At 29.2% G+C, this 27620-nt stretch overlaps 2 protein-coding genes across 2 annotated transcripts in view; both read left to right on the top strand.

The window, feature by feature from the left end:
* The window catches only part of Pdi (Protein disulfide isomerase), a 340404-nt gene that overhangs the window by 268470 nt on the left and 44314 nt on the right, over nucleotides 1–27620 (top strand). The gene's annotated exons all lie outside the window — the stretch shown is intronic.
* LOC113403030 (allatotropin-like) lies at nucleotides 75–27566 on the top strand. Its single transcript, XM_026643439.2, has 8 exons — nucleotides 75–154; nucleotides 19230–19394; nucleotides 20158–20277; nucleotides 20881–20973; nucleotides 21250–21345; nucleotides 22888–22972; nucleotides 25926–26013; nucleotides 26665–27566. Exons 2-8 carry the CDS (start codon nucleotides 19232–19234, stop codon nucleotides 26704–26706), a joined length of 687 nt encoding a protein of 228 aa, XP_026499224.1. The 5' UTR covers nucleotides 75–154; nucleotides 19230–19231; the 3' UTR covers nucleotides 26707–27566.

A 27620-nucleotide genomic window follows, 5' to 3' on the forward strand; every position in this document is an offset into this window, starting at 1 on the left:
CTACGCTGGGCGCGGCGTGCAGGAGACCAACCGCTACGTACTCGCGGTACTATATAACGGACCACACTGGCCCGCCTAGGCCATTCCGGGTTGAGCCACTACGCGCCTCACGCGTTCTGTCAGTGAAGTGCCCGTTACAATACGAAACTTGCAGGTAAGTTCGTCTAAGTTAAGGACTCCATCCATGGGTTTTTATATTTGATAGGGTTATTTCGTTTTAGTGATAAGCTTTCGACATAGAAAAAAACTTTCATTAGGAATTTAAAGATATTTAGTAATGAAGGATTTAGGAGACCATATGTGGGGTTGAAAATAAAAAAAATAATTAAAAAGATTATTATTTAATTACAAACACGTACAATATATTATAGACAAAGGTATATAATGAATTATACTGACAAAAGCGGTATATATAGTAAAGTAAAAAGTTATTTTTAATTTATCAGACCACTGTATGCGTCGAGGGTGCTTGCTGACCTATGTGATGCGATCCACATATAAATTCCTCTTACGGCTATTTCACCAAAAGTCGATAAAATAATTACTTTTTATAGAATATATATTTATGAATTGGTGAACAATTGATTTATGATTCGACGTAAAGTAAACATAATCAAATATTTCATTTAATTCCGGCTAAAATAGTCAAAGTAAAACTATTGTAAGCCCTTGAATATCTATAGTGATTTCTGCTTAAAACTTTTAGTTCATATCTTTTACTAATTCAAACATAAATATTATAATGTAGAACACAAAATAATGTAATATATATATATATATATATATATATATATATATATATATATAATATATAATAAATATATTGTCAGTTAGATTTAAAACAAAAAATAAATGAAAATATTTAACAATACACAATAAAAGCAATTGGTTATATAATTGAATTATGTGATAAAAAAATCTAAAATTTATAGTGCGTTATTGCTTCAGAAAATATAATTACGTAATTTAATCAAATACACTTTTAAAATTATAAAAAAATTAATTCATTCTATACTTATAACATGCAAATATAGGTTGAGAACCTTAACTTATATAAATTATAATAAAATAAAACCTTTGGCATTAAGAAAGGGGTAAAAACTATCGGTCATTTAAAAATAATTTCTTTATAAAACGAACACGTTCCCTTTTTAAAATTAAAATCTGATAAATATTAAAATTAAAAGTTAAAAACTGATAACGTAACATTCATAAATTAAATATTTTATGAATGTATTGTTCCTTCGAGGAGAAACATTTCAACTTTGATCAATAGTTTTTTTATATTTCTTTAAATTAATATTATCTTTAGGAAGTCAATTAAACAAAATTTATTTGTAGTAATCAGAAACTGTCAATCAAATATAAATTAATTAAATGAACTGTTGCCGGAATGAGCACCTAGTACGAACAGAATAAAATAATATTTTTTGTCGTAATTTCTATGAACATGTTCAGAATTATGCCGCACATGAAAGCTAGTAGAATACGAAAAAACAAAAACATACCGATATAAATTAATTTACAAAAATTAGAACCTTTCGTTTCATTCTAGTGTTGTATCATATTACTAATCCTGTTTTCATGTAGATAGAGAAAATGGACTGAAACATTTAATATTGGATTTCATGAAATTCTAAGCTGAAGATTAAAAGATTTGTTTAAAGGCAAGCATCCACATTAGTCGGAATAAGTATTAATTTCTATAAATATCTGCTGAAACAAAGATGTTTCACGAGAAATACGCTGCAATAAATTGGCGCGTTTTGTTTTTTCTTAGAAGAATATAAACACTTTAAGAACTCTTTCGTCTCGCAGACAAAATTTATTTATCTGTGCGCTAACCCTAATACATTGAAAATATAACTATAATAATAGTACTGACTCCGGACTAATATGTGCTAAGCTCGTTGAGTAGAATTAAAAAATATATTGATAGTAAAATTTCTTCATTTATAAAACATCAATATAAATAGCGTTCGTTATAGCCAGTTCATTTGTTCTGTGATTTATATAGCTTTGATATATTCTTATATTTGAATTAAGTTATAAAATTATAACTAATATAAGAAATATACAAAAAATAAATGTAACTATAACCATTTCTGGGTATTTTCTGTCGCTCGTACATATGTAGCAGAATTCCATCCGGCTAATTAAAACTTCGGTAAAGGTTCTCTTAATAATACTAGCTGTCCGTCTCGACTTCGGATTAATTTATCAAAGTTAATCAAAGAACACTACCTATTTTACATCTTATATTTAGTCATTCATGCAAATATATTAAATTTCAAGTCAATCGGAATTATAGTTTCGGAGATATCGTGATTTCGCTTATAATATTAAAACATATAGATTTTCTTTATATTTGGTAATATTACAAAATTTTATTATATTACAAAAACATCAGTTTTTACTTTGATAATTTTACAGCTCAAAAAACGTAACTTGTTCAACTATAAAATTTAATTAGATTTAAGCTAAGCAAACAAGCAACGCCGATTTCTCCCGAATAAAGGTTTCTGCGTCGGTCGCAAGTTGATATAATGTATATACTAAATTATCTAATTAACTTATAGATCTCTCTCTATATATAGCTTTTTAAGAGCAAACAAAGAAAAACAAATTGCTTTAATAGATCTTGAATGTAGACCTTTTAAAACAAATGAGCACTTCATTCCGCTTTATATAATAGGATAATTATTTAGGTTGATATGCCGTACAATAAAAATTGTGTGTTGTTTTGTAAAATAAAGTCAAATTTGTAAAAAGTCTAAGCTAGCCGTGGTTAGTATAACCGATGCTAATATACTGAATTTACCGACAAACTAATTCATAAATTCATGATATTGTATGCGTATGTCGCCTTAACAAGTGATTTAAAATTAATTGTTATACAATAAAATTATGATTACGAAGAAAAAGTATTTAAAAAAGTTACAATTACTAATAGAATATTTCGTCTAAAAAGTTTGCAATATAGAATATAATTAATTCGATAACTAAGATAAACATTATGCCTTATAGTTTACTTTTCTCAGCAATCAATATTATTAGAAGCATAATGGTTTAATTATATATATATATATATATGTAATATCATATTTCCTTTTAATTACTCTTAATTTTATCTTGATCTGCTCATGTTGAATAGATCGATGCATTTACAAATTGTTAGTATAACTAAATAATATTATAATGATACTATTGTTGTATTTTCGAATAAATTCGTACTAAAAGAATATTTTACTGATCTATCGTGGATTTAAGCGATAGGTTCTGGTATCAAACTACTATTACTTAAATATAAGGACCCTAATATGCCTCTATAGAAATAAATCAGTCTTACAAATATCTATCTTAGGGATAATCCCAGAAAAAATGTTACAAGTAATAATAACGGCATTTCTGGCGAAGAATATATATTAGTCGATTCTATTTAGATAAAACATTACGATGGGTTGCTTGTTTTCAATAATTTTATCTCTCAGTTTTTCCACAAAATTGATAAATTATTTGTATTGTGTTATCTGTATAATAAATCGTTTTATTAAAATACTCTTATAAAAAACAAATGTCATTCTTATCTATAAATAATATTAACGATTTTTATTTCAATTTAATTTAAAATTTTACGGCGTTTATCTGTAAACAGGAAAATTAGCTTGTAAGGATTAAATTCAGATATAAAAATAATTTTACAATCAGATCGCCGTTGTGGAATAAACTCTTTAGAATGGATAATGGAACAACGTTAATAATATTTCTTATTAAAGAACTACACAGAGTAAAAATATTATTAATTTCAAAACAATATATATTAAATTAATGTTCAAGTAAAATTACACGGCCTTAGAGAGCAACGTTTTCATGTAATGATCGAGGGAAACGCTTATGACGCGAACATGTTTTATTTCTGTCACAAGATTAATTATAATAAAATTGATAAAAAAATTTAAGGATAATTCGAACGTGATTAAGTATTTCATATGAAAGGAAATTCAAAAAGTCAGTAAACAAAGAATTATCTTTATCTGCATTAGCAGACTCAAGTACAAAGGTTAATTCGTTCAAAGTGAAAATGTACTCGCGATCCAAACTCACATCAGGAGTCTAAAACTTGTTTTTCAAACGCTCTTTAGATCAAAAGTTTACGAGCTTTATTATGTTTCAATTTGTTTTTATTTTTAACTTCGCTAGTTTCGCCTATGTCCTGAATTAACTAGCCGTGTCTAATGAAATATATTTTTAGTAAAGTTATAAGAAGTATGGACTTCTAAAACAACTTAAATCGAGGAAGTGGTCCATTCACTCCTACGTGCTAATATAAAAGTATTTTGATTTGTTAAAATAAAAATAACTAACATCATAGGCATTACAAACAACTTCATAGGACTTACAGCAAAGTATATATTAATATATATTGAATAAACACATAATATGCTCGCTTCCCTATGTCTCCGGTCTTATAGCCAGATGAAATGACAATTAGATCCACCCAGAGATATATCAAAAGAAGAAAGAAAGAAAGCAAATATTTTGACTACCTAACCTGGAATTTTAAACAAGGATCTCAGGATGTGCACCGTAATCAGGCTACGAAGCAACATAGATTAATACTTTGGCTATATTTAAGATCGTCGTTTTAACACTAAGTTTAACATACTACGGTCGCACAGGAGAACTTGTAGAAACTTATAGAACTCTGACAATATAAAGCGTGTAAGTTATAGAGTTTTAACATAGAACGGAATGAAACCATTCCTGTTTCTAACAAAAATAACCTGGAAGATATATTAACGGCTTGACATCGCACGTTTAGTTCGTCCCGAGGACTTTATAAAAGTCTTCCTCTGTATGAAAAGCTTTTATAAGGTATTTCACTCACATAGACTTAGAATTTTTAAAGGGTTATTGCATTATACTTTAAAAATGTTTCAAATATTCGAAATATTTATTCAAGAAATATTTCCAGATTAATCGATATATTTTGTATAGATTGATAGATATGTTTTGTATGGTAAATTTCGAAAATTCACATTTTTCTACGGCGTAAAACTACAATGTATAAAACGATATGAGATACTATCTCCATGACAAAGAAAAATCATAAATATTCCTCCAGTGTGGTGTAGTATGCGTGGTACAATATCACGTGAATATTCAAACTTTTGATTTGGTTAAAGGAGAAAATATAAAAAAAAAATATGGATTACACAAAAAACCATTTATTACAATACATTTCAGATATATTTATTAACTTTTATGATATTCAATTTCGATTGTGTCTAGCTGATTGCAATACATACCTATAATAAATTGAATGATATTGTTACCAAAATCGCCAATACTTTGTTAGATAGCCTTTTTTCAATTCGGAATAACTTATTGGTTCGTTATTTTTCTGTATTCTCAGTTGTCTGTGTATTTTATAATCTTTTTAACCGTAATAAATACTAATAGTAATTTTATTGTTATTTAAAATTATAGAAAATTAATATTTTTAGATTGGGCCTTTTAATCCATAACAAATAATGGATGCTGAGTTGGTTCATTTAAAAAGGGAATGATACAGCGTTTATATGAAAAGGTAATTAATGAGAGATTCTTCATTACGTTATTAACAACTCAACCGATTCGGCAATAGAGCTAAGTAAACATCAGATACGGCAGCGTATTCATTATTATTCGTATTGAGTTAAATACAAGACTTAAGCGAAATAATCGGTTTTCATTTAGCTCGAAAACTACGAAGCAATATAATACTATTTATTATAATATCTAAATAGTTACAAAAACAGGTAATTCGTCTTCTGAAACTTTATTTCCTGCAGAAATATTTTATAAGATTTTATATTATGGAATTTCGTAAAACCTACTTACGGTGTTACGTTATTTTGATGCATATATTCTTCAAATGTAAGGTATACTTGTAGTCAATGTCGTCGCATATTGCACTGCGGCATAATTTTTACATTTGTACTGCGATTACTTTCGTTTTCATAACTTTAATGGAATATCTTTTAATAAAGTGAGGCCTTAATATGGAAGTTTTATAATCACATTGGCTTCTTGGCAACCAGTAGATCTGGTATGATAATTACGAAAAACGAAAATATTTTCGAAAAATTGTGATTGGCTTAAGTAAAATACAATATAATTAAAATAAAAAACTTCAAAATGTCGTCACGATAATTACGTACATTATTAAATGAGATCGAAATACATTGTTCAATCATTGTTTAAGTAAAATATAGAAAGAATTTTTAATACTATTTGAAGTTTAAAATGATAAATGTATCCAGTAGAAATAATATTTGTAACCGTCTTTACGCCACAGGTGGTTTTGTTACGTTTATTGTATTAAACGACAGAGTTGTATTTTTCTTTGTATTTAATTCATTTGACCTATCAGATTTTATTAGAAACCCTGTAAAAGTTAACTAGAATTTTTTAATGAAACTAATAGGATTAATCGTGGATTTAGGATTTTTAACGAGATAATTTATCAAGGGAAAGATTTAATGAAAATGTTTCGACTATAAAAGAAGTGTTCCTCAAAATTAAAGTCAAAGTTAAAAAAATGATTAATTTCAATTTATTTTATCTTTTGATGCCATTTATTATTAAAAATTCTTATTCATAATTTTATTTTTTTGAACAATTTATTCAAAAAACAAAAGTACTTATACTTCATTCATCATTTCATTGAGTATATTAAAGTTGTTGCCACTGATATGTACATATATGTATTATATGGATCCATGTAAGGAGAACCGCAGGGCCGGACCATAAGTTTAGGAGGCCCTGGGCTATTACTACTTAGGGGCCCACCTAAGACACACCTGAATGTAGACTTGAATTAAATGAATTGATTGGTTTTGATTAATTGCAGGATTCGCAGGGCAAACCATACGATCTGTTTAATTTAATAAAATTAGGTATTTATTCGCATTATCGTCTATTTTTGACTTAGCTGAGGGCCCCTTGGTGGCCTCAGTACTATTTTCCATTAATCATATAATTATTTACATTGAATAATCATATAGGTACAATAAAATCAATTTTATTTATCCTACTTACTAACTGAGTGTAACTTATATAGATATTCTTCTTAAAAATGTTCTTGATTAACGCTTCGGATAGCCAATGATTGCGTTGGTATGTTATATTCTTTTATTTCCCTGTTAAATAAATGAAACATATGACATCAAATAATCCCAAATAAATATTTATAAAGTATTATAAAAATAAAATATATAAATCATATTGACATTCATAACAATAATATTTTCTTAACAAATCAAAATTTTACTATTTATGGTACACATATGTAGTCAATAATCTTAATATTACTAAAGTTTTAATTTGATTCAGGTTGCTAAGCAATTATGACGTATGGTATCAATGTTCAAAGCGTTGTAGATTTCCATTTCCAAGTATTGGATGTAATTGCATCATGTAGGTACGTTTGCTTAGTCTGAAACGTGATGAGTGTCAATTGCTTGTCTATGCAATTTCACTGTAGTTTGTCCCACGCTGAAAATGCTGTAGTCGTGTTCATATGCTTTCAAAGAGTTTTATAAGTAGAGCAATAGTTTTGTAATTTCCGTTTTTGTTAGTTTGTTCTCTTTGGTCTTATTATTTTTATTTGTTACTTAATTAAATACGGCTAAATGTAATTTGGAGTTTTATCATTTATCTATTTGAATACTATCACGAATATTCATATCTCGTTTTTATATCCGTTTACATCACAAAAATCAGTCATACACAAAAAAACTGTAGTTTTTAATTTACATGAAAAAAAAAATCATGACTACCAATACTTCCTAAGCATTTAATGATGTCGACCTGACCGATTTCGGTCTCGGCGGTCAATCTTAAGGGTGATCAGCTAACTGCACAGGACACATTATAGTGTTTGCGCAAACACAGATGCACTGCCTTCACTTTTACAATCCGAACTGAGATTTACTGTGAATTTTTCGATAGGAAAACCCAATTATTTTTATCGGTTCGATGTTCAAACCCCAGGCCCATCCTGACCTCGGGATCTGGGGCCTTATATCTAGCAAGTAGACCAAAGAGGTAATCTATACTTTTATAATGCTCCTTACTTTTATAAATTTAGGAAGTTTATTTTACAATATTTAATGTGTCTATAAATATTAATTTAAATAAAATAATAGGAAATAAAGACTCTATCTATCTATAAATCGACTTATTATCTAGTTGACATAGGTATGTCTCTTTTAAACATATTATTTTTTACAATCATAAGAAATTTTGTATTATAATTGAGATTACTATTCATTTCAAATTTCGAATATTTTTTTAAAATATAAAATGATAGCGCGTTGAAATACAATTACGCTTAAATATTATCGAACGTCAACGTAAAGTGAACATTCATCGAGTATTACGACGGTTTTATTAATTAATAATAAAAGGTAAGTTAATTACATGAAGGTATTTCTAGTAGCTTATATTTACCATTTATTTTTTTAATTTCATCACCTTTATAGTTTTTTGATTAATAACCAGATTAATATAAGGTGCTTTTTTATGAGGACGGGAAAATGAGCCACCTCATCACAATCACATGGTGAATGGTCACGTAAGAAATATTAACCATTCGTAAGGAAATCGTATGGAATCGCCTATGCGCTACCAACCTTGGAAACTAAGATGTTATGTCCCTTGTGCCCGTAGTAACACTGGCTCACCGTACCGAAACACAACAGTATTAAGTATTGCCGTTTCACAGTAGAATATGTGATGTGTAGGTACCTACCCAGACGGGTTTATACAAAGCCCTACCACCGATGTATATAAAGGTGACTTTTCCTCCTAGTTAAAAAATAATGTTATTAAATTCGAGCGAGCGGTTAAGGCAAGCGTGTTGGTCAAAGTCCAGCCACACCCTTTGTTCAGAAGAGCTTGCATAAAACAAGCATCAATAACACATAAACAATGACCATTCATAATTTAGTATTTAATCATATTTGATTATACATCATGCGATGAATACTAAAGTAATACAAAAAAGCTATTTTTGATAAATGTAAACCAAATTGTAAAAGGTAAAAGTGCAATTAAAATAAAAAAAATATATAAAAAAGTAATCAGTATCAAATTATAAATGACCCATTGGTGTGCTCCTCTCCTTAATAAGAAGAAGGTTTTGAACCTATTGTATATGTTGGAAGATATACACTTGATAGCATATTAGAGTCTTGCAAAATTTTTTTATAAACACAATTTGAGAACATGAAAGTTCAGTATCTACTGCTTGTCTGGATTTGAAACAAACATCGGTTAAGATTTACGTGTGATAATCTCTGGGTCATATTAACATAGTGCATGAATTGCCCATTTTCTTATATATTTCGTTTTAATATCATAAAATAACGCATAACACTGTGTTACTTAGAATTATTATATAGGAGGGCAAATATCTCAGAATCCCTAAGCAAATCTCAAATGAGTTGTGAATTATTTACCATCTATTTAGAAAGCAAATATTTATTGGTATTTAATCTTCGGTCTGAAACTTACCCAAGATTATTGAGCTTAAATATAAATAATATAGGCTTATTGGGATGATATAATCCCTTTCGACCCTCAATGTTTGTCATCTTTAATATAATATGCGGATTAAGGAATTTATTTTTAGACAATAATAGTTTTAAAAATATCAAAATCATATGAGATACAGTTTTGATTTTACAGTGATTTGATAGTAACTGTAAAAAAATCACAGTCACACTTAATTCAATTATACAAACAGATTCCTGTTAATTGCCATTGTAGTGTTGCCAGCTCACATAACGTATGACGTATATAGTAATCTTCAATCAAATACATTTGTGTAAGTGTATGCAGTTTCTAAATGAAAATATCATTGTTCATTCCAGTCATCAGATTTCATGTTCTTAATTTAAATTTATTTGAAAGGAAATCATTTTCTAATGAGATAGGAATACGTAATATTATCCGTGGTCTCTTTCTGGGAAAGCCAGATTGCTTTGTGAATTAATTCAAAAAGGAATTAAGCGTTGCTTGTGATGCATAAGATCTTGTTGTAGTGAGGGTAATATTTTGAAATTTGTACAAATACTCAATAAGATTTAAGATAAAAGAATAACAGTAACATTCCGTATATGTCACCGTTGAGTTCTCCTCACCTATTAAGGAGAAAATTTAGACATAATAGAATGCATACCAGGAGCAAGATTATGAACAAAAATTATGGTACGAATAATTAGTGCTTAAGATTTGAACTTTTCGATTAGTTCTTTTTCTACATATATACATATTATCCCCGCTGAGCCATCCGATCCCTTTAAATTTTAAATTGTATTGCATTTTATTATTTCTTTTATCATTTTTATTTTAAGTAAGAACATATTTTAAACATTGTAAAAATAATATTCATAAGCAAACAGCGTTGGTGTATGTGAAGAACATTTTTATTTAAATTCTAAATTTCTCTACCAAAGGTTCTTAAAGTTTCCATGTTTATACTAAAAACAAAAGATAATTCATATTACATATCCGTCTTTGTTCATAAAAGAGCTGGTTCAGTGATCACAAAAGAGGTTTAACAAAAGAGGTTTTTATTAGAAACTAAAGAAGACCTTTAACATTAAAATAGTTTGTTATATTGGTTTAAGGGTATTCAGAAGCAACATGCATAACCTGTATACGTCCTAAATATTATGTAAAAAAATATATGTAAACTATGTGTAAATATTATTTATTAAAATATTATTTTAGAAAACTTTATTTAAATAATTTGGTATCAAATAACTTTAAATTAAACAGACTCTGAGGGAAAGTAAACTGCTTCTGATCAATTAAACTTGCCCACTAAAGCTTAATTACTCAAAGGATATTCAAGTTATACATAAAATACAATGAACTATTTCGTAGCGTTTGTAGTATTTAGATTAATAAGGGTGAATAATTTTTAAGATCAAAATTAACACAGTTTATCTTTTCATACAAAATAATAATATAATTATTAGCATTTTTTTTTAATTATGCTGATATTTATAATTTTGAAGAAATTTACATTATAAACATTGTAAATAAGTTGTGCAAAATTTGAGCTGAATTCGTTTTAAGAATAAAAGTAAGGCCCATTCACCTTTTGAGGAAAAGGTTTATAGCTTATTCGACCACCCACCAATGTGTGTCAGGAAACACATGTGGCAGAATTTCATTGAAATTAGACACAGGTTCCCTTAGTTGTTTTTGTGTGTCCATGTCAACTTTATGTTGTTTTTATATAAAAAATTACTTTTGAATTTGGAAAAGTTATTTATCTGACGATCGTAAATTTATATATTAACCTGATAACTTACTGTCATTAGTCCACCTTGCATGGCTACTGAAGACGATAATTGCTTCAAATCTTTAACAAATTATATAGATGGGGTTGTGATTAAGTTCAATATCCGGTCTGTAATTGCAGTATAGGTGGCAAGATGATCCTTCTCAGTTATATTAGTCGTAGTCAATAGTCATAGAATCAAAGGTGCTATTGAATCGTGTAAATTGGTTTACTTGAAACGAAGTTAGTAATTACTTGATCAATGCTGGGCAACGAACATTCCTACTACATGTAGTTGAATATGAGTTATTTAAATATGATTAAGATGTTGCTTAAACATGAACATGCGAATATTTATCATCTCCATATTACGTATTGAGTAATATTTATTTATGTTATTTAATCTGAAAAAACGCCAGATAGAGATCTGAAAAATGTTCAACATATTTCTTTTTTTTTATTTATGTCTGAAACGACAAATTTCATAGTTTGAATCAGCCAATCAATTATGAAGATCCTTTTTTATATCAATCGTTTCCATCAACACGATATTTACAGGCATATTATGTAATTTGGGAGATCATTATAAATGTAAAATGTAATTAAATCGACCTTGGTGTTTAATTTTGGACGGTGCGTTTATATAATTATTTATAAAGCCTTTGTAGGTTCTCATAATGCTCTATTTGGGTGCGGTTATATTTGGCTACTATTATAATTATCATTTAACCACTTTATACATTTCTCACGGGAATCGGTAATTTAATTATTTCATAACATTTTTTTGTTATAATGTATATTGTAACATAACACCATTATAAATCAAATTGTTAGTAATTGAAGTGTGTTTTATTGGGTAATAATCACATAAAAATTCTTCATCTTTTTTCAGAAACCTCTATTTTCAAAATCTTGTCGGAAATTTTCAAATTAAAAACAACAATACAATATTAAAAAGTCAGCTCGGTCGGTTCAAATTCATTTATGTATACGATATTTATGCTGACGTAATATCTTGATTATTTTTAATTTGTTTTGAATTTTTTAAGTTAGATTTTATATTTTTTATTATAATAAAATAATGTTATAATTAAACTATAAGATTTAGCATTAAAGACATATTAAATTGCTCTGCAATCTTTATATGACTCATTTGACATAATGACTCAATTTAATACGTCGATTAAACGTTAGTATCGTCTATCCATAATTATAAATGAGAAGACGTATTTTTTGTAATGCTTATATATAAAGCTTATACTTAGGCACTAAGTGAATGAAATTTCATTAAATTTAGACTATTCACGTATAAAGCGCGAAATATTGATAATCGTAATGAAATATTTATAAATACGAATAAGCAGCTTATATAGAACCTGTTTGTAAAATAACATTCCAAAAATTTTTATAAATTCATCCTATTTAAAAATATTATTTCGAAAATAGTTCCATTTGCAAACAAGTGATGTGCTCAGCTAGTATTTTATGTTCCATAGTATTCTAACAATGACTTCAAGTCCTTTTTTATTGCGATGCCGGTATTGTATTGCGTGAGTGTTATATGGTTTCACTCGCATATAAGACAACTCGATATTCATCATCGTCGTTTCAAAAGAAAGATCGTCACTTGATAATGCAAAACAACGAACTTTTACATTACTAGTATTTCTCTATTGAGATAGTGTCATATTTGATAGTGTTTTGTAAAGATTATTTAATTTGAGTTTTGTTTTAAATATTTCCGTTTCTATCGACTCTTCAATTTATTTTTGAATACAAATGTTCGTGTTATGAATGTAGATAGAATATCTCGTACAACAAGTACTGGAAGAGAATCATATGCGACCACTAAATAAGTGTTTTAAGAAATATAAATTATAATCTCATGTCAAAATCAATGGCCGAATACTATATTTTAAAAAAGTTTTGCTGGATAGGGCTTTGTGTTTGCTGGTACAGTTTCGTGCAAGTTTACCTGGATAGATACCACCCATTCATGAGTTTTTCTACACCTAAATACTCTGTAATGCTTTAGTTTAAGCGGTTGGTGTTATTATGGAAAAGTATTACACATCTTTGTTCTTTGAATTCTTAGTTTCCAGAGTTGCAACTAATTGGACAGTGTAAAGAATAGTTAAGCGTTTCCCACACTGCCGTCTGTAGACATCACGCACCAATTTGTGCCCATCTGTTTGTCTGCCTTTTAATATTTATTAAATAAAAAACGTTTTACTTTATATTTTGTAAAGCATAAACAAATACAATTAAATTTTTAATGTAATTACATTCTTTCAGATAGCCTCAGTAAGTATGAAATTTTCGTTAATATTGGCGTAAACAAAAACCGTAATATAAACTTCGGAGATGGTACAAGAATAGAAGATAATGGGATTATCCTGTAATGACAATCTTCCGAACAAGTAGAAGTAACCTCGGAATATTTACAAAGACAGAGATTCTGTAATAATTGAAATTAAAATATGATTTATACTCTGTTTGTTACCAGTGAATATTAAGATTCAAAATTTCGTCGCTATGTTATAATACGAAGTGTATAATAAAACTTTTTTGTTCAATGTAAATATTAAATATATACATATTTATATTAAATTATATTGTATTTGTGTAATAACAAATTCCAGCAGATGCATTGCAAGAAAGAAATTTATTTATTATCACTGACGAGGAATATTATATGAAAACAGAGGTCAGATATGATTTAGTGCCTTATGTAATATAAAAAGCGTCATATATCCAAAACAAACGTTACTAACGTTATGTATGTATACTGCCCAATTATAACTGACAAATTTTAGTACGCCAAGCGCATTCTGCATTCATTAAAAACATTGATATAGTCCTGTAGTACATTCGGTGCTCGCTTCTGTAATAGTATTGGCTACAGTGGCCGTTAAAAAAACAAATAGTGTTTCATGTTGAAGTCTACATTACTACATTCATAGAATCTGTACAAACGAACGTTGTTAAATTTTGGAATTGCTTAATTTGTAAAGTTCTAACGTTTTATTTGACCGCATAAAATGTTCTTAATGTACGTTTTTTGTGTATATTATATCGTAAGTCAAGGATTATTTTAAGAAATTTTCTGTTTGTCCACTAAAGTTTATAAAGTATGAATTATATGACAATGTAATATTTAACAATTGTCGTAATAATAATGTACTAATTAAATATCTTTCGACGTGTCAAAGTCGATGTACCACGTAAATTGATAATGAAAAAATATGATTAAGCAATAGGATTATGAATGTGAATTACTTTACCGCTAATTTATTTTCGTGACTATTTACCGCATTACCATAATATAAACAAGCTTAGACTACAGCAAAAAAATACACCGACACGTAGATGTTAAAGTGAGTCGAGATGCTTTTTTTATATTTAAAAATTATTTATTGTGATATTTATTATATTAATTCTTTATTTATATATTAGCCGAGATGGATGAGATGAAAGGGAGATGTCGTGAGGATACCTGCATGTGTCCTATTTCAATGAAACCTGTGTATTCACTAAACGCATAGAGGAAGCCTTAGCCCAGCAGTGGTTAAGTTGTTAGTTTTTATATGTTTTTATATGACATATATAAAAATGAAAAAAATATTGAAATTAAAAGTTACATGGTATTGAAAACCAAGTCTTAAATTCAAGAAGACATTATTTTGAAATAGTTTTTCTAAAGTATTAAACAATCAAATATCATTTAGATAGCAGAGAGAGATATACTCCGTTTGCGTAAACATTTTTTTAATAATAATATTTCATTTTTCGATTATTATTTATATATTTAATAATTCTATAGAAATTAAAAACGAATGAAGTAGGTACATTTTAAATATAGTTGTATATCATTAAATAAATTCAACATTTTCTACATAAATTACTTTGAAATAAATACCTTGCGGCTCTCATAGTTCATATCATGGATAACTTTTACTGAAGAGCTGTTAGACACAGGTAAGATTTAATTTGACGAGATACATATTCTATTTCATTATTGAATGAATTGATATAATATTATTATTTATGAAATTCGAATTCAAAATGTCCATATAGTAAAAAACACTAGGAAAATATCTGATTGTATTTAAATGCGCAAAAAATATATATTATTATATACTATATGTGTTATATACGTGTTTGTGTTCTTCAAAATGGATATAAATGAACGTTTTCTAAAGTAACACATACAAACGAGAGTACGAAACGTCTAACATTTACATAAACAGAGTTGAAAATGTTTGTACGTTCTAAATAAACAGACGCAGGTACCATATTTATTCGTTTGAGCGTACTGTCTGCTTGAAATGCATGTCAAATGCACGTTTAGAAATTTCAATATAATTAGACAAGATACATACATATCCTAACTGATATTACAAATGGGTAAGTTAGTTTGTCAGTAACGCTTTCACGTCTCAGCCGCTTCACCGATCATCACGATATTTTGCATACTGAAAATGATATATACCTTACGATTTATACTTGACACCTCTCACGCGTGGGTGGGAGATGAGGGCTGAAACTAGTTTTTAAAACAAAAACAATGTATGTGATAGATATTATAAGAAAAATGTAATGGCTATATTCTATATTCATAAAAAAGTCAAATCTAAAATTGTTGAAACTTAATTACAAGGATATACATGTATTTATCATTAGAAATATACTTTTATAGTATAACAGATAATCTAACATTAAAATTTCAGGAACTACTGTTTGTAAAAAAAGTTGTATGTAAAAATTACGTAAAAGAGGTACGAACACAAGAACATAAAAAAATAATGTTTTTTATATGAAATTGGTCGGTGGGCACGGGCAAATGAGCCGATGGTATGTGGTCACAGCCGTCCATAGATATTGGCGCGGTAAGAAATTTTAACCATTCCTTACACTGCCAATGCGCCGCCAACTTTGATAACTAAGTTGGTATGTTCCTTTGTACCTGTAATTACTCCGACTCACTCAAGTTTCAAACCGTAACACAACAATACTACTAAGTATTGTTGCTTGGCGGTAGAATTTTTGATGACTGGATGGTACCTACCCAGACTTGCACAAAGCCTTAGCATCAAGTAACACTACGATTAGTTCCAGGTAATCATTATTTCTTAGCCATATTCTTTTGCCTTAAGCCTTAGCTCTATCAAACTTTAAGTTAGAATGATGAAGTCCATGGTAATTATATTATTTAAATACAAGTTTCGATCGCATTGAAAAACAATTACTTTTCGATAACTCAATATATATGATTATATCACGATAATTTATGGGATAAGTATTGAAAACATTCTTAATTCAATTTAGTATTAAAATAAAATTTGTTTTTAAACATATATATGTTATGTACAGTTATCAGCTTTTTTCTTAAATTCTTTATTTTATATTATTACATCTCAAGGTAAATATTAAGTTTTTCTGTTTAGAATTTATCAGTATTAACATTATACTTCTGTTTCTCGGAAAAACATGTAAAGACATTGCTCCCGAACTTGATACTTCTCCGGTCGCGTCGGAATGCCGTCCCACCTTTCTTATTGATTAATTTAAAAAAAAAAAACGTCAATGTCACCAAAGTTTTTACTCGTCATTGATTAAATATATTAAATGAAATAATGGGCGTAATGCATTGAAAAGGTCCGGCGGTTTAGACGTGATTGACTTGCAAACAATTTGTTGCAAGCAATGTAAGCAAGATCGGTACCAGAATACAAATAATATAATATCATGATAAATGTTCTATAACACACTTATACGATTAATGGTTTTAATAAAGTATGTTCTTTAAATAGCCCGTCATTTCAATATAGTTGGATATTAATAGAACAGTATCGAAGATAGACCGTTGGATTAGCTAATAAGGCTTCTTTAATAGTTTCTGTTTAGTTATAGCAAATTGCAAACGAACTAAGACCAAACTAAACTAATTGTAATAAATAGAGTAACAGGGTATACAGAATATGCTACACTGCTGAGCTAAGTCGTCCTCTCCGTTTGAGGAGATTGGTTGGAGCTAATACCACCTCGCTGCTCCAATTCGTGGATACACATGTGACAGTTTCCTTATGATGTTTTACTTCATTATCGAGTACGGTATGAATTATAAAGACAAATTAAGCAAATGGAAATTAATTGGTAGGTACTTGCCTGGGCTCGAACCCGCAATCATCAGTTAAGATGTACATTCTGACCATCTCCATCCATTCTGCGTTACGTGTAATTGACGCGTACTAAATCAGTATTAATACAGTAGTAAGCTACACTTAACCTTCCCCTTAGGAGGAGAAGAGTCTTTCACTAAGTATTGTGACTTATAGTCTATATTTTATACATTTGTTAAAATCATATATCATTATGTTAAAATGACAACGTATAACTATTGCTAGAAATATTGTTTCATCGTTTTTGTAGCCTCAACTTTTACATATATATTGTTCGAGATATCTATTACTTTCCCGTAAAAGCCTACTAACAGGCGCTCTCTATGTGACAACTATAAAAGTCTGAGTGTGGAGTTAGTGTTCCTGTAATGACCCATAAACCTGCTGGCACGTCACGCCTTGTTAGCTTGTAGAGTATAACTTACTACTAAAACGTACATTTGAGTAAGGTAGGCATTTCCAAAAGAGTGAATTATATATATATTTTTTAATCTTAATTTGAATTGAGGTATTATTCAGAAAGCCAAATAATCGTAATGCTAGAATAATTATAATAGTTTGTTAAAGTAATTTTCATCATTTATTATAATTATGCAAATTGGCAAAAAAAGTTCAGTAACTTTTTATTTTTTACATGACAACCGATATATTTACATTTTTTATTTGGTATCTGTTGACGTAATTAAGTGTCATTAACGAAATAATATTTGGAAATAATAATAGTAAAATAATATGTTCCAAATATGAAAACGTTTTTAAAATTTTCAATAATTATTTTCTTAAAACCAATACACTAGGGTCAAAATCGATAAACTTAATGCCGCAACTTTCTCTTGTTATAAACGCTTAGGTAGAGTTACATAGTTGTAAAGTTTAGGTAGGTACTCGTTCCGCAAATTCTACAGTAAATTCGTTTAAACTTAAAGCAACCTCATAAATGGTGTTCGTAAAGATTAGAGAGAAAGAATACATTCAATAAATCCAATGTTTTCTTTATAAATTCCAGCTTATCGTTTGTAGCTTTGTAATCGAGTTAAGCGAGACATTTTCACAGGTGACTTTAAAAGAACAAATTTAAGAGCAGTGAATTTGTTCTATATTTTTCGCGTTGAGCAAATTCTACAGTACATTAGTTTAAGGCAAACCTTGTAAATGGCGTCCGAGTGGATCCATTATGTTTCGTCTTTTTGCACTAAGTGCTAAGTTTTGTGAGATTCAGCAGGCACGTGCGGTGACGAACGTTGACAATTTGTTATAAAAACAACTCGAGCTGACATAGCTGGAAATTAGGCGTGGTGTTACTGCAGTGGTAGTTCGATCGATTTTTAATTGATGATATTGATTATTTTAAATTATACGTTATGAACAATTGGTATGATATTAATAAATGCAAATGCCGATGGTATTTTTTCTGAATATTAAACATTAATAACTAAACGGGTTGAAATAAAATATATCCTTAAGATAAATATCCAACATCGGTTCACAATGATCGAAGATTTGATAGAATAAAGACTATTTTGATTCTCTTATTTTCAAAACTGACTAAGGAATTTTAAATGCTAATGTTTACTCATTGCGCTCCGCGTATTCCAAATTTAATGTTTTAGAAACAGATGAATAAAACAATCACTTTCTTAAAAAACATAAAACGATAAACACAATTTTGTTGAAAGAGGCTTATTACAATATAGTGTGTTTTTCAGTCATGAACATAACAGTATTAGCAGTTTTTGTGGCGGTATGCCTCTGCGTCTCCGAGGGCGCTCCCGACGGCCGGCTCACAAGAAAGCAGCAACGCCCGACCCGCGGCTTCAAAAACGTAGAAATGATGACAGCTAGAGGTTTCGGAAAGCGCGCTAGGACTGAACGTGAGTAACAAAATACTTTAAAATGACATGTTTATAATTTTTGAAGTTGTTGTTCTTTTATTTTCAGTAAAGATTTTAGTTACAATCAAGCAGTATAAAACTTCTTAAGCGCGTACATAAGTACGCGAAACTTTTTTTTCTAAGTCTTAAACATACAACCAGAACATATTTTCATTTTATATTTTATTAATGTGTCGCCACGCTATATGATAGTATTAGATGTCTTACGCGTCCCCATTTACAAATGACTGTGCGACTTTCAAATAATTTTGTTGTTTCGCACTTATTAGGCGTCCCAACACGGTTCATATTTTTTATTTGAAATATTATTATGACTTACAAGACTACTTATTATATAAAACAATTGTTAGATAGTTAATACAACTATTTATCAAACAGATTAAGAAGAAAATTCCTTTTGAGTTTTATTATCTTACACAAAGAGATGCTTAGGACTGGAGTGCAACTACGTCAAACAAATTGTTAGAGTAAGTTTTAAATGTTGAATATCTTCAAAAACATAAAATATATTTAAATCATTGATTTCCATCGTAATATAATTTGTTTTATGGTATAATAAGTATTGTTTATGGTATGAATATCGCCAAAAGATGTCATGTAGGTAAGGTACGTATATCGTATGTCCTGTATGTTACTACTACAGTTTCCATTGATAAGAAGTTCATCATATGTTTCGCAAAATGGTATTTATCTGTATTCCCACAAAATAAGAACTACACTTCATTAAAGCATTATTCTTAAGGCGACGTCGATCATCAAACATCGTCGGATCGCACAAATCGCGGTACGCCAACATTTAAGAGTCCTTCCGTCGGAATAGCAAGAGATTTTGGCAAAAGAACACTCGAATTGGATACAGAAGGTACAATAAAGAACCTAATCGGTGTTCCGGTGGCTGAATGACCAGCAAATTGCAAAGGAGTGCTGTGTTAATACAAGTACACAGTACAGCTTCAACAAGAAAATCCATTTGGGCTGGTTAAAAAACCTTCTGATTAGCTCTCTTTGTCCGCCGCTTGTATGTCGTTGGAGCCAATGAAATGTAATTTATTACGAGATAAAATAGATTGAAAGTTTCTGTCTTAGTCGAGGGCTTTTCTTTTTTTATTTCATTATAATTTTAACGAAGCCCCAAAGGCTAAAGTGGAAAGTTTCAAGTTTAAGCTGTTGTGATCCTAAGCTTTTGTTTCTCGTTTGAAAAATATTTTATGAATATTTTAATGATGCGTTCAAAATTATTTGGTTACACTATAGTCACCGAAAGGTGTAAACGACAGAAGTGTTAGCATAGAACAATGATATAACCCGTTTTAAGTGTCTCTTCTAATATGTAGCTTATTTAAATGTTCGAATGTAAGAGAATCGTGTAACCCGTAGACCGGATTATTTGCTTCCATGTCAACTCATTACATACATATTAACATAACATATACATTACACTTTGCACAAATCACTACTTCAACAGATGAACCAGTTCGCAGGAAGTTTGACCCTAAAGGCCCCTTGATGGTGGCTTATGAATTTGGCAAAAGGAGTAGCGATGATCTCAATGAGGAAGGTAACAAGCGAGCCGTCGACTGCTTAAACGCTTCCAAGCTTCTATAAAAAAAAATCTGATAAATAAATAAAAATATATGTTTCATAATTGTGAAGATCACGCTTGCTACTAGTGTTCTTCAGTAATAGAAAATAAAAAAGGCTTTTTAAAATTAATTCGTACGCGTACTATTAATGCAAAATAAAAATAATTTTATATATCTATTGGCGCTTTTCTGAATCCCTCTCAAGATTGCGTGAGAATTCGGTTAAAGTAATTGCATTGACATTCTAACAGAGGAGGAAATTAGGGTGACCAGAGGCACTTTCAGGCCAAACTCCAGCGTACTTATCGCGAGAGGATATGGCAAGAGAGAGGGAATGGGGAATGGAGGTAAAATACTCGAAAGTATATCAAATCATTGACTCAAAGAACAATGGTCAATGTTTAAGAATCGAAAATTGACACACGATTCTATAAATTTATTATTTTATAAACATTATTAAAAAAATAAAATTAAAGGTTTTGCGTTTCGAATTATATAAAATGAAACCAATTTATTTTTTATACAAAAATGACTTCAATAAAAAATATATATATGTTTCAATAACCTTTCATGTTATGTACGAATATTATACCAGACGACGAAGTAAGAGTGACCAGAGGTGGTTTCCAGCCAAAATCCAACGTACTGTTTGCGAGGGGTTATGGGAAAAGACAGGGAACAGGAATCGGAGGTACATCGAGTTCATGACAATATCAGGCTTAAAATAATAATACGAATCCAATAATGGAATATTGGTGACTTGCTTCCAATATTGGACTTGACTTAAGATCCAAATAATATTTCGCTTCCAATATTGGACGAAACGACTGATGCTCCAACGTCTAATAATAAAGTAATAAATTTTCACATCTCCTCATAAAGCCTCGGGAATTGGTTTGTATATTTGAAACATGCAAACGCATCAACAAAAACTAAACATTAACAAAACAATACTTCGCATCGCTTTAATTGTTTGCTTTTTGTCTTTTACGGACAACAAATGCATTTGCGTGATGAAGAAGTAAATAAACTCGTAAGTAGCAGGTTTAACCCGACACGTTGGGCCGTTGTCAAAAACATTTGAAGAAATATTTGTAACGCCATGATAACGCACTGACCGTACCAAAAAATTGATAAACGCTTGGTAAGCTTAAGTTATATGTAATCTAAAAGTTAAAGCAATATTAATACTATTGTATCAATGTATAAGGAATATATGCTTGTATATTTTGACATGTAGTGATTATTACAATTTAATCTGTGGTGTTGTCAAAATTTTTCCATTGTTGTTTTGTCTACGACGAAATTATTGATTGTATTACTATTATATTGTATTGATTATATATTTTATTAGTTAGGTGTTTTCAGATCGACAGTTATGTAAGTAATGAATAAGTAAGATAATTTTATGTATAATCATAATACCATCAAAAAGCAGTACTTAGTAATGTTGTGTTCCGGTTTGAAGGGTGAGTGAACCAGTATTATTAAAGGCTCAAGGGATATAACATATTCGTTTCGAAAATTGGTGGAACATTGGATGTGGACCACTTACCATCTGGTGGACTATTTGCCCGTCATATTTGCTTACCTATATAAAAAGAAAACGTAGTTCCAAATTCAAAAGCTATTATCAGTTGTGGTATAGTGAGATTTGAACATTTGTAAGTCCTTTGAAAGCATATAATAAATTAATCTATGCATCTAATGCAGCAGTAATTGGTTTTCGCTTTTTCGATATTTTATGAAGGTATACAAAGTATGAAAATTTACATTTATAAATGCATTTTTTTATAATTTTGAATCTAAATTTGAATACTAAAAGTTTTTACACGTAGATTTAAATTACAATCTTTATTTAAATTATTAAATAATGTGTATTTTGACAGTATACGGCTTGGACAATTTCTGGGAAAACCTCGAAGCGCAAGAGAAGGAAGGACAAGATGGTGCCGAAGAGAAGACATTGGACAGGTAAAAATCAATCTTTAGTTATTAGTTATTATAAGTAATTTGGCACGTTCCTCACTTCCATAGTCTGATGAGTCAAAAAACCGATAAGATTAAACAAAAATCAGGCGCTAAACAAAAAGTACCTATTATATGTTTCCCGAGATACGGTGTAACATTGCCTCTTTCCAATATTCACTAGCTGGTAATGAGAACCTAGTCTAAAACTTGACTCCGAGACTCTATGACTAAACTAAGAACCTGAAATTGCTAAAATTGAATTTAAAAAATATGCAGTTAGATACAACATACATATAAATCTTATAATCTAATCATCGAATAAATGTTATTTTGATCTCCTGTAAAAACGAACAATTTTTCATACCCTATGTGATTTCATACTATATAATATGTATCATTTTCATTCATTGATCATTAGCAGCCAGTAAATTTCCCACTGCTGGGTTAAGTTTCTCCCTTTTTGAGGAGAAGATTTGGAGCATATTCCACCACGCTGTGAACCTGAAATCATCGGTTAACATGTACGCGTTCTAACCACTGGACTCTCGGCTCATATGTATAAAAGTATTTATATAGTAATTTGTTACGAATACATAAGAAGGAGTATATTAATATGCAAATAATAAAGAGATAATATTATTTCTGAACAAAACAGATATTCGGGATTAGTTTTAAGAAAGTAAAATTCAATAGAAATTTAGACGACGGGTCTTTCTTCGTCTTTTATTCTACGAAGGAGATGACTTTATTATTTATGTTTACCGAAAAAAGGCTTTTAGACTAAGACAAAAACTTTGATACTATTCTGTAAATGGTATTGTGTTTTATAATATCTATATGATAACCGAAGAGCTATTTAAATATAAGGAATATTTTAATATTAAAAAATCTCCATTAGGATCTAAAATAAAAAAAATCTTAATCCCTTAAAATATTCTTTTTGGTACAGATTATTAATATCAAATTGCTTATTCTAGTACGAATCTTAATGAATAAGAGTGAATGTTTCTTTGTATATTCGTTCTCTATGCTTTCCAAACCATTCATCCGATTGTGATGAAACTTTGATGAATTGTTCCAAGTGTATTTTTCTTTGTAATTTTTTCAATTTAAATGTTTTATTGCGACGAGTGCGTATGATAAGATTTCGCACTGATTGGCGAATAGGCCATCTGATGTAAGTGGTGGCTGGATACATCGGTTATGTAAGAAATATAAATCATTCCTCGTATTACCAACGCAGCACCGATCATGGGAAATAAGAGCTAATGTCCCTTGTCTTTGCGATTATAGGTTTTTTTTTGCAAAATTGTATTTTTGAGTAGCAAACCAAATTTAACAAGGCTTTATAAACAAAGAACTAAGTATTTTCATTTATCTTTTAAATCTTATAATATTAACAGATACTTTTACGCTGCCAGCTTTTAAGCTGAATTAACTTTAAAAGCTTATAAGATGATATAAGGAGAAAGTTTACCTGAAATTAAACAACAAAAAAAGTCCATTAGCAGATCTTTTCCGTAGTCTAATTTTTGGTTAAAAGTAAAACACATTATATATTAAATAAATGATATTATCTTATAATAAAAGGAAGCAGTAAATAAATTAGTGATAGCTGTATCCGTATCTTATATTAAGTGAAATCCAGGAAACGTACTTCATTGTTTGGAATTTATTTTTAATTTGTGTTCCTGTATTCAAAGACTCGTTTGTTTACGGATTTATTAATTGTCGCTTTGATGTTTACATTTTTAATTAAAATCACACTAGCCAGTTGCAGAGATGTTCTGTAAGAGGAAACTCGAAATTCACCGCAGAATACGAGCGTGAAATGTCAGTTTGTGATATGTGACATTGACTATAATAATAATTAATTATAAAATTGTTAGGATACACGTATCAAAACGGCGTATTACCGTAAGTCGGTTATCAAATTTTCACGCGTGAGATACGAAGTGAATTCTTACAGAATTGCACAGCTGAAGTATCTCTAAGTAGAAAATCAAAGCTTACAGAATAACGCCTCGTAGAGAATATCAGTAAGTAAACGTATTATTTCTTTAATTTACTACGACTTTGTGCGTAAAGGTGTACCAACCCAACATGACCGGAGAGAGTTTGAGCGCAAGGCAAACGGGATTATGTGTTATAACTGTTTTATTGGCACGACCCTGGGCTTGATCCCAGGTCTACGGGATATGTAGCATTATAAGCTAGACCGTAGAACAATGTGGCACTCATCAGATAGACATTTTTTTACATATATAAATTTGTATTTTATTATAGCAAAATTAAAAGTCCTCTCGTTCCGACTTCAAATACTAATCCAAAGAATCTCGGAAACCAAATAACAATAAGGCTCAGACGAACAAATCTGGTTAAGATAAGACAACTTTTTTACATCGTCTTTAGTAACTTTACAATGATTAAACCTATCGTGATTTTTAAGCACTTTTTTTGTATGCTGACTTATTGTAACTATTAGATAAATATGTAGGTACATGTATATTATACATATCTTTGAACAATAAGATATGAAAGTCATTAAATTTTGGTACTAATTCTGTTTGACCATAGAATAAGTCATTCTTTTTATTTTTTTATCTATTAAAATAAAGCGAAACATATTATACACATATGCTGACATAGTAACAAGCCTTAGATATATAATTTAATATTTCTTATTTTATTTGTCTTATTTATTAGCTTACGTTTTATATTTTTTATCTGAGATGCTGATAACTGTTATCTTCATAAATTTTCCCCACAATTTATTTCTTTGTTTTCCCGACTAAGCAAAAAGTCAATAGTAGCTTAAAAATTGCGTCTGAATGTTGGTAAACAATTCTACTATAGGGTTCATGTAGACTATAAAAAAGTCACAGATAGAAAATAAATGTGAGTTTTTTAGTATCTATATTCTAAATTTACTCGATATTATAATTTTGTTTGTTAGTATCCCCCTGGACTGGTTTGTCAACGAGATGATTAACAACCCCGACTTCGGCCGATCCGTCGTTCGCAAGTTCATCGACCTTAATCAGGTAATAATTTTAATCATGTAATGGCTTTATCAACAAAATTCGACGGTTTTACGAAAACGACATTGAAATTATTAATTGAAGATAACGACCTGTAATACTCTTAATAAATGTTTATAATTGAATTAGTATTTCGAATAAAACGAAAATATTATTAAATAATATAATTATTTTTAAATACAGTTTTTATAATTTGTATGATGTGAATGAATGAAATGAATGAAATGAGGTATATGGAACATTTTATACACAATGTTTTTTTACTGCTTTCTATTATGTCAACAAAAGTATATTTTGAACCGTTCACATTTTAAATCGTATGTTTCTCTTTGATATCTTGAGATGATCAAATCAAAACATTGGCTACCTTTATCGCGGTTTACAATATCTAGTAGACCCTTATCGTGGAGAGCGTAATGTTTAATGTAAATTCATATGAAATCGTAAGAAAACACACTTTTTATAGAGCAATTTTTTCTGATTCCTTTATCCTTAATACAACTTTGTATGATTGTTTATATATGTATTTAGTTGTGCATAGTGAAATGTACTCGGATACATAAGATATAGAAATTAGAAAGTAAAATGACCAATCACCAACAGTCCGACAATGATTGTGATACTGAACAGATGAATAATATTTTTTTTTTTCAGGACGGCCTGCTTTCATCAGACGAACTCCTCAGGAACGTTTAAGTCATAGACAATTTCTAGTTAATACTCGAATACGTTTTAAATCGGTTACTCTATGGATATTTTTATATAGATCATTTATTTACTGAGTTATAACTATGTTTGTAACTTATATTACTGTGATATGATGTTAAATATTATCTTCTTCCTTAAAATATAAAAGTTTGAAATTAATTTTATGCCTTTATTTTTATAAATTATATGTTATATATCAAACTATATATTCTTGTAAATATATACCAATGTCAATAATATGATGCGATAAGCATCTCGGTGAGACATTCGGTGTATGATCCCAATTTTCCGTTCTGCGATCAGACTCTTAATAAGTTTATAAAGATATTAGAACTGTTTAATTGTCTCGGCGGAAGTGTAAGCGCATCATAAATTGTCCATTGAACATAATAGTTAACCCTTATAACTTTGTAGTTGTTTGTTGTTACATAAACGTATAAAAATATCTCTATTTAAAAATCGATGTTCTTGAGATTAAAAGCAAATATACGAGATGAAAGACTTATACGATATTATTTATTTACTATATGTATTTATATTTTGTTCTTTAAAGTAAGGTATTATTTGAATAACTTCAAATTATTCCTTTTTTTTAAGGGGGAAAGGCTAACCTTGGTGATTTAATTGATTAATTATATTTATTATATAGGCTGGGTCAATTGACATTATGTAGATCGTAGATTCATGTAACGCTCTACATACATACATTTATTTAAATATGTCTAAATAGAGTTTAGGATATATGTGAATTTGTCGTATATGTATTACTGGGTGCCCGTCTGGACTTAGTTTGTTTATTTAATGCTGTCGAATAACTTAATATTAATAAATTGGGTATCGAAGAAAAGTATTTTTATTTAATACCTTTAAATTAAGTAAAATTCAAAAATTTTGCATTTTAT

This window comes from Vanessa tameamea, chromosome 16, assembly GCF_037043105.1.
Source record: "Vanessa tameamea isolate UH-Manoa-2023 chromosome 16, ilVanTame1 primary haplotype, whole genome shotgun sequence".
NCBI classification, from domain to species: domain Eukaryota; kingdom Metazoa; phylum Arthropoda; class Insecta; order Lepidoptera; family Nymphalidae; genus Vanessa; species Vanessa tameamea.

Bases quoted from the DNA above. Each gene is read 5' to 3' on its own strand.
- LOC113403030 (XM_026643439.2), top strand. From the start codon at position 19,232: ATGAACATAACAGTATTAGCAGTTTTTGTGGCGGTATGCCTCTGCGTC. The intron at 20,278-20,880 runs GTACAATAAAGA...CTACTTCAACAG, and splicing joins ACTCGAATTGGATACAGAAG to ATGAACCAGTTCGCAGGAAG. The intron at 20,974-21,249 runs GTAACAAGCGAG...ACATTCTAACAG, and splicing joins CGATGATCTCAATGAGGAAG to AGGAGGAAATTAGGGTGACC.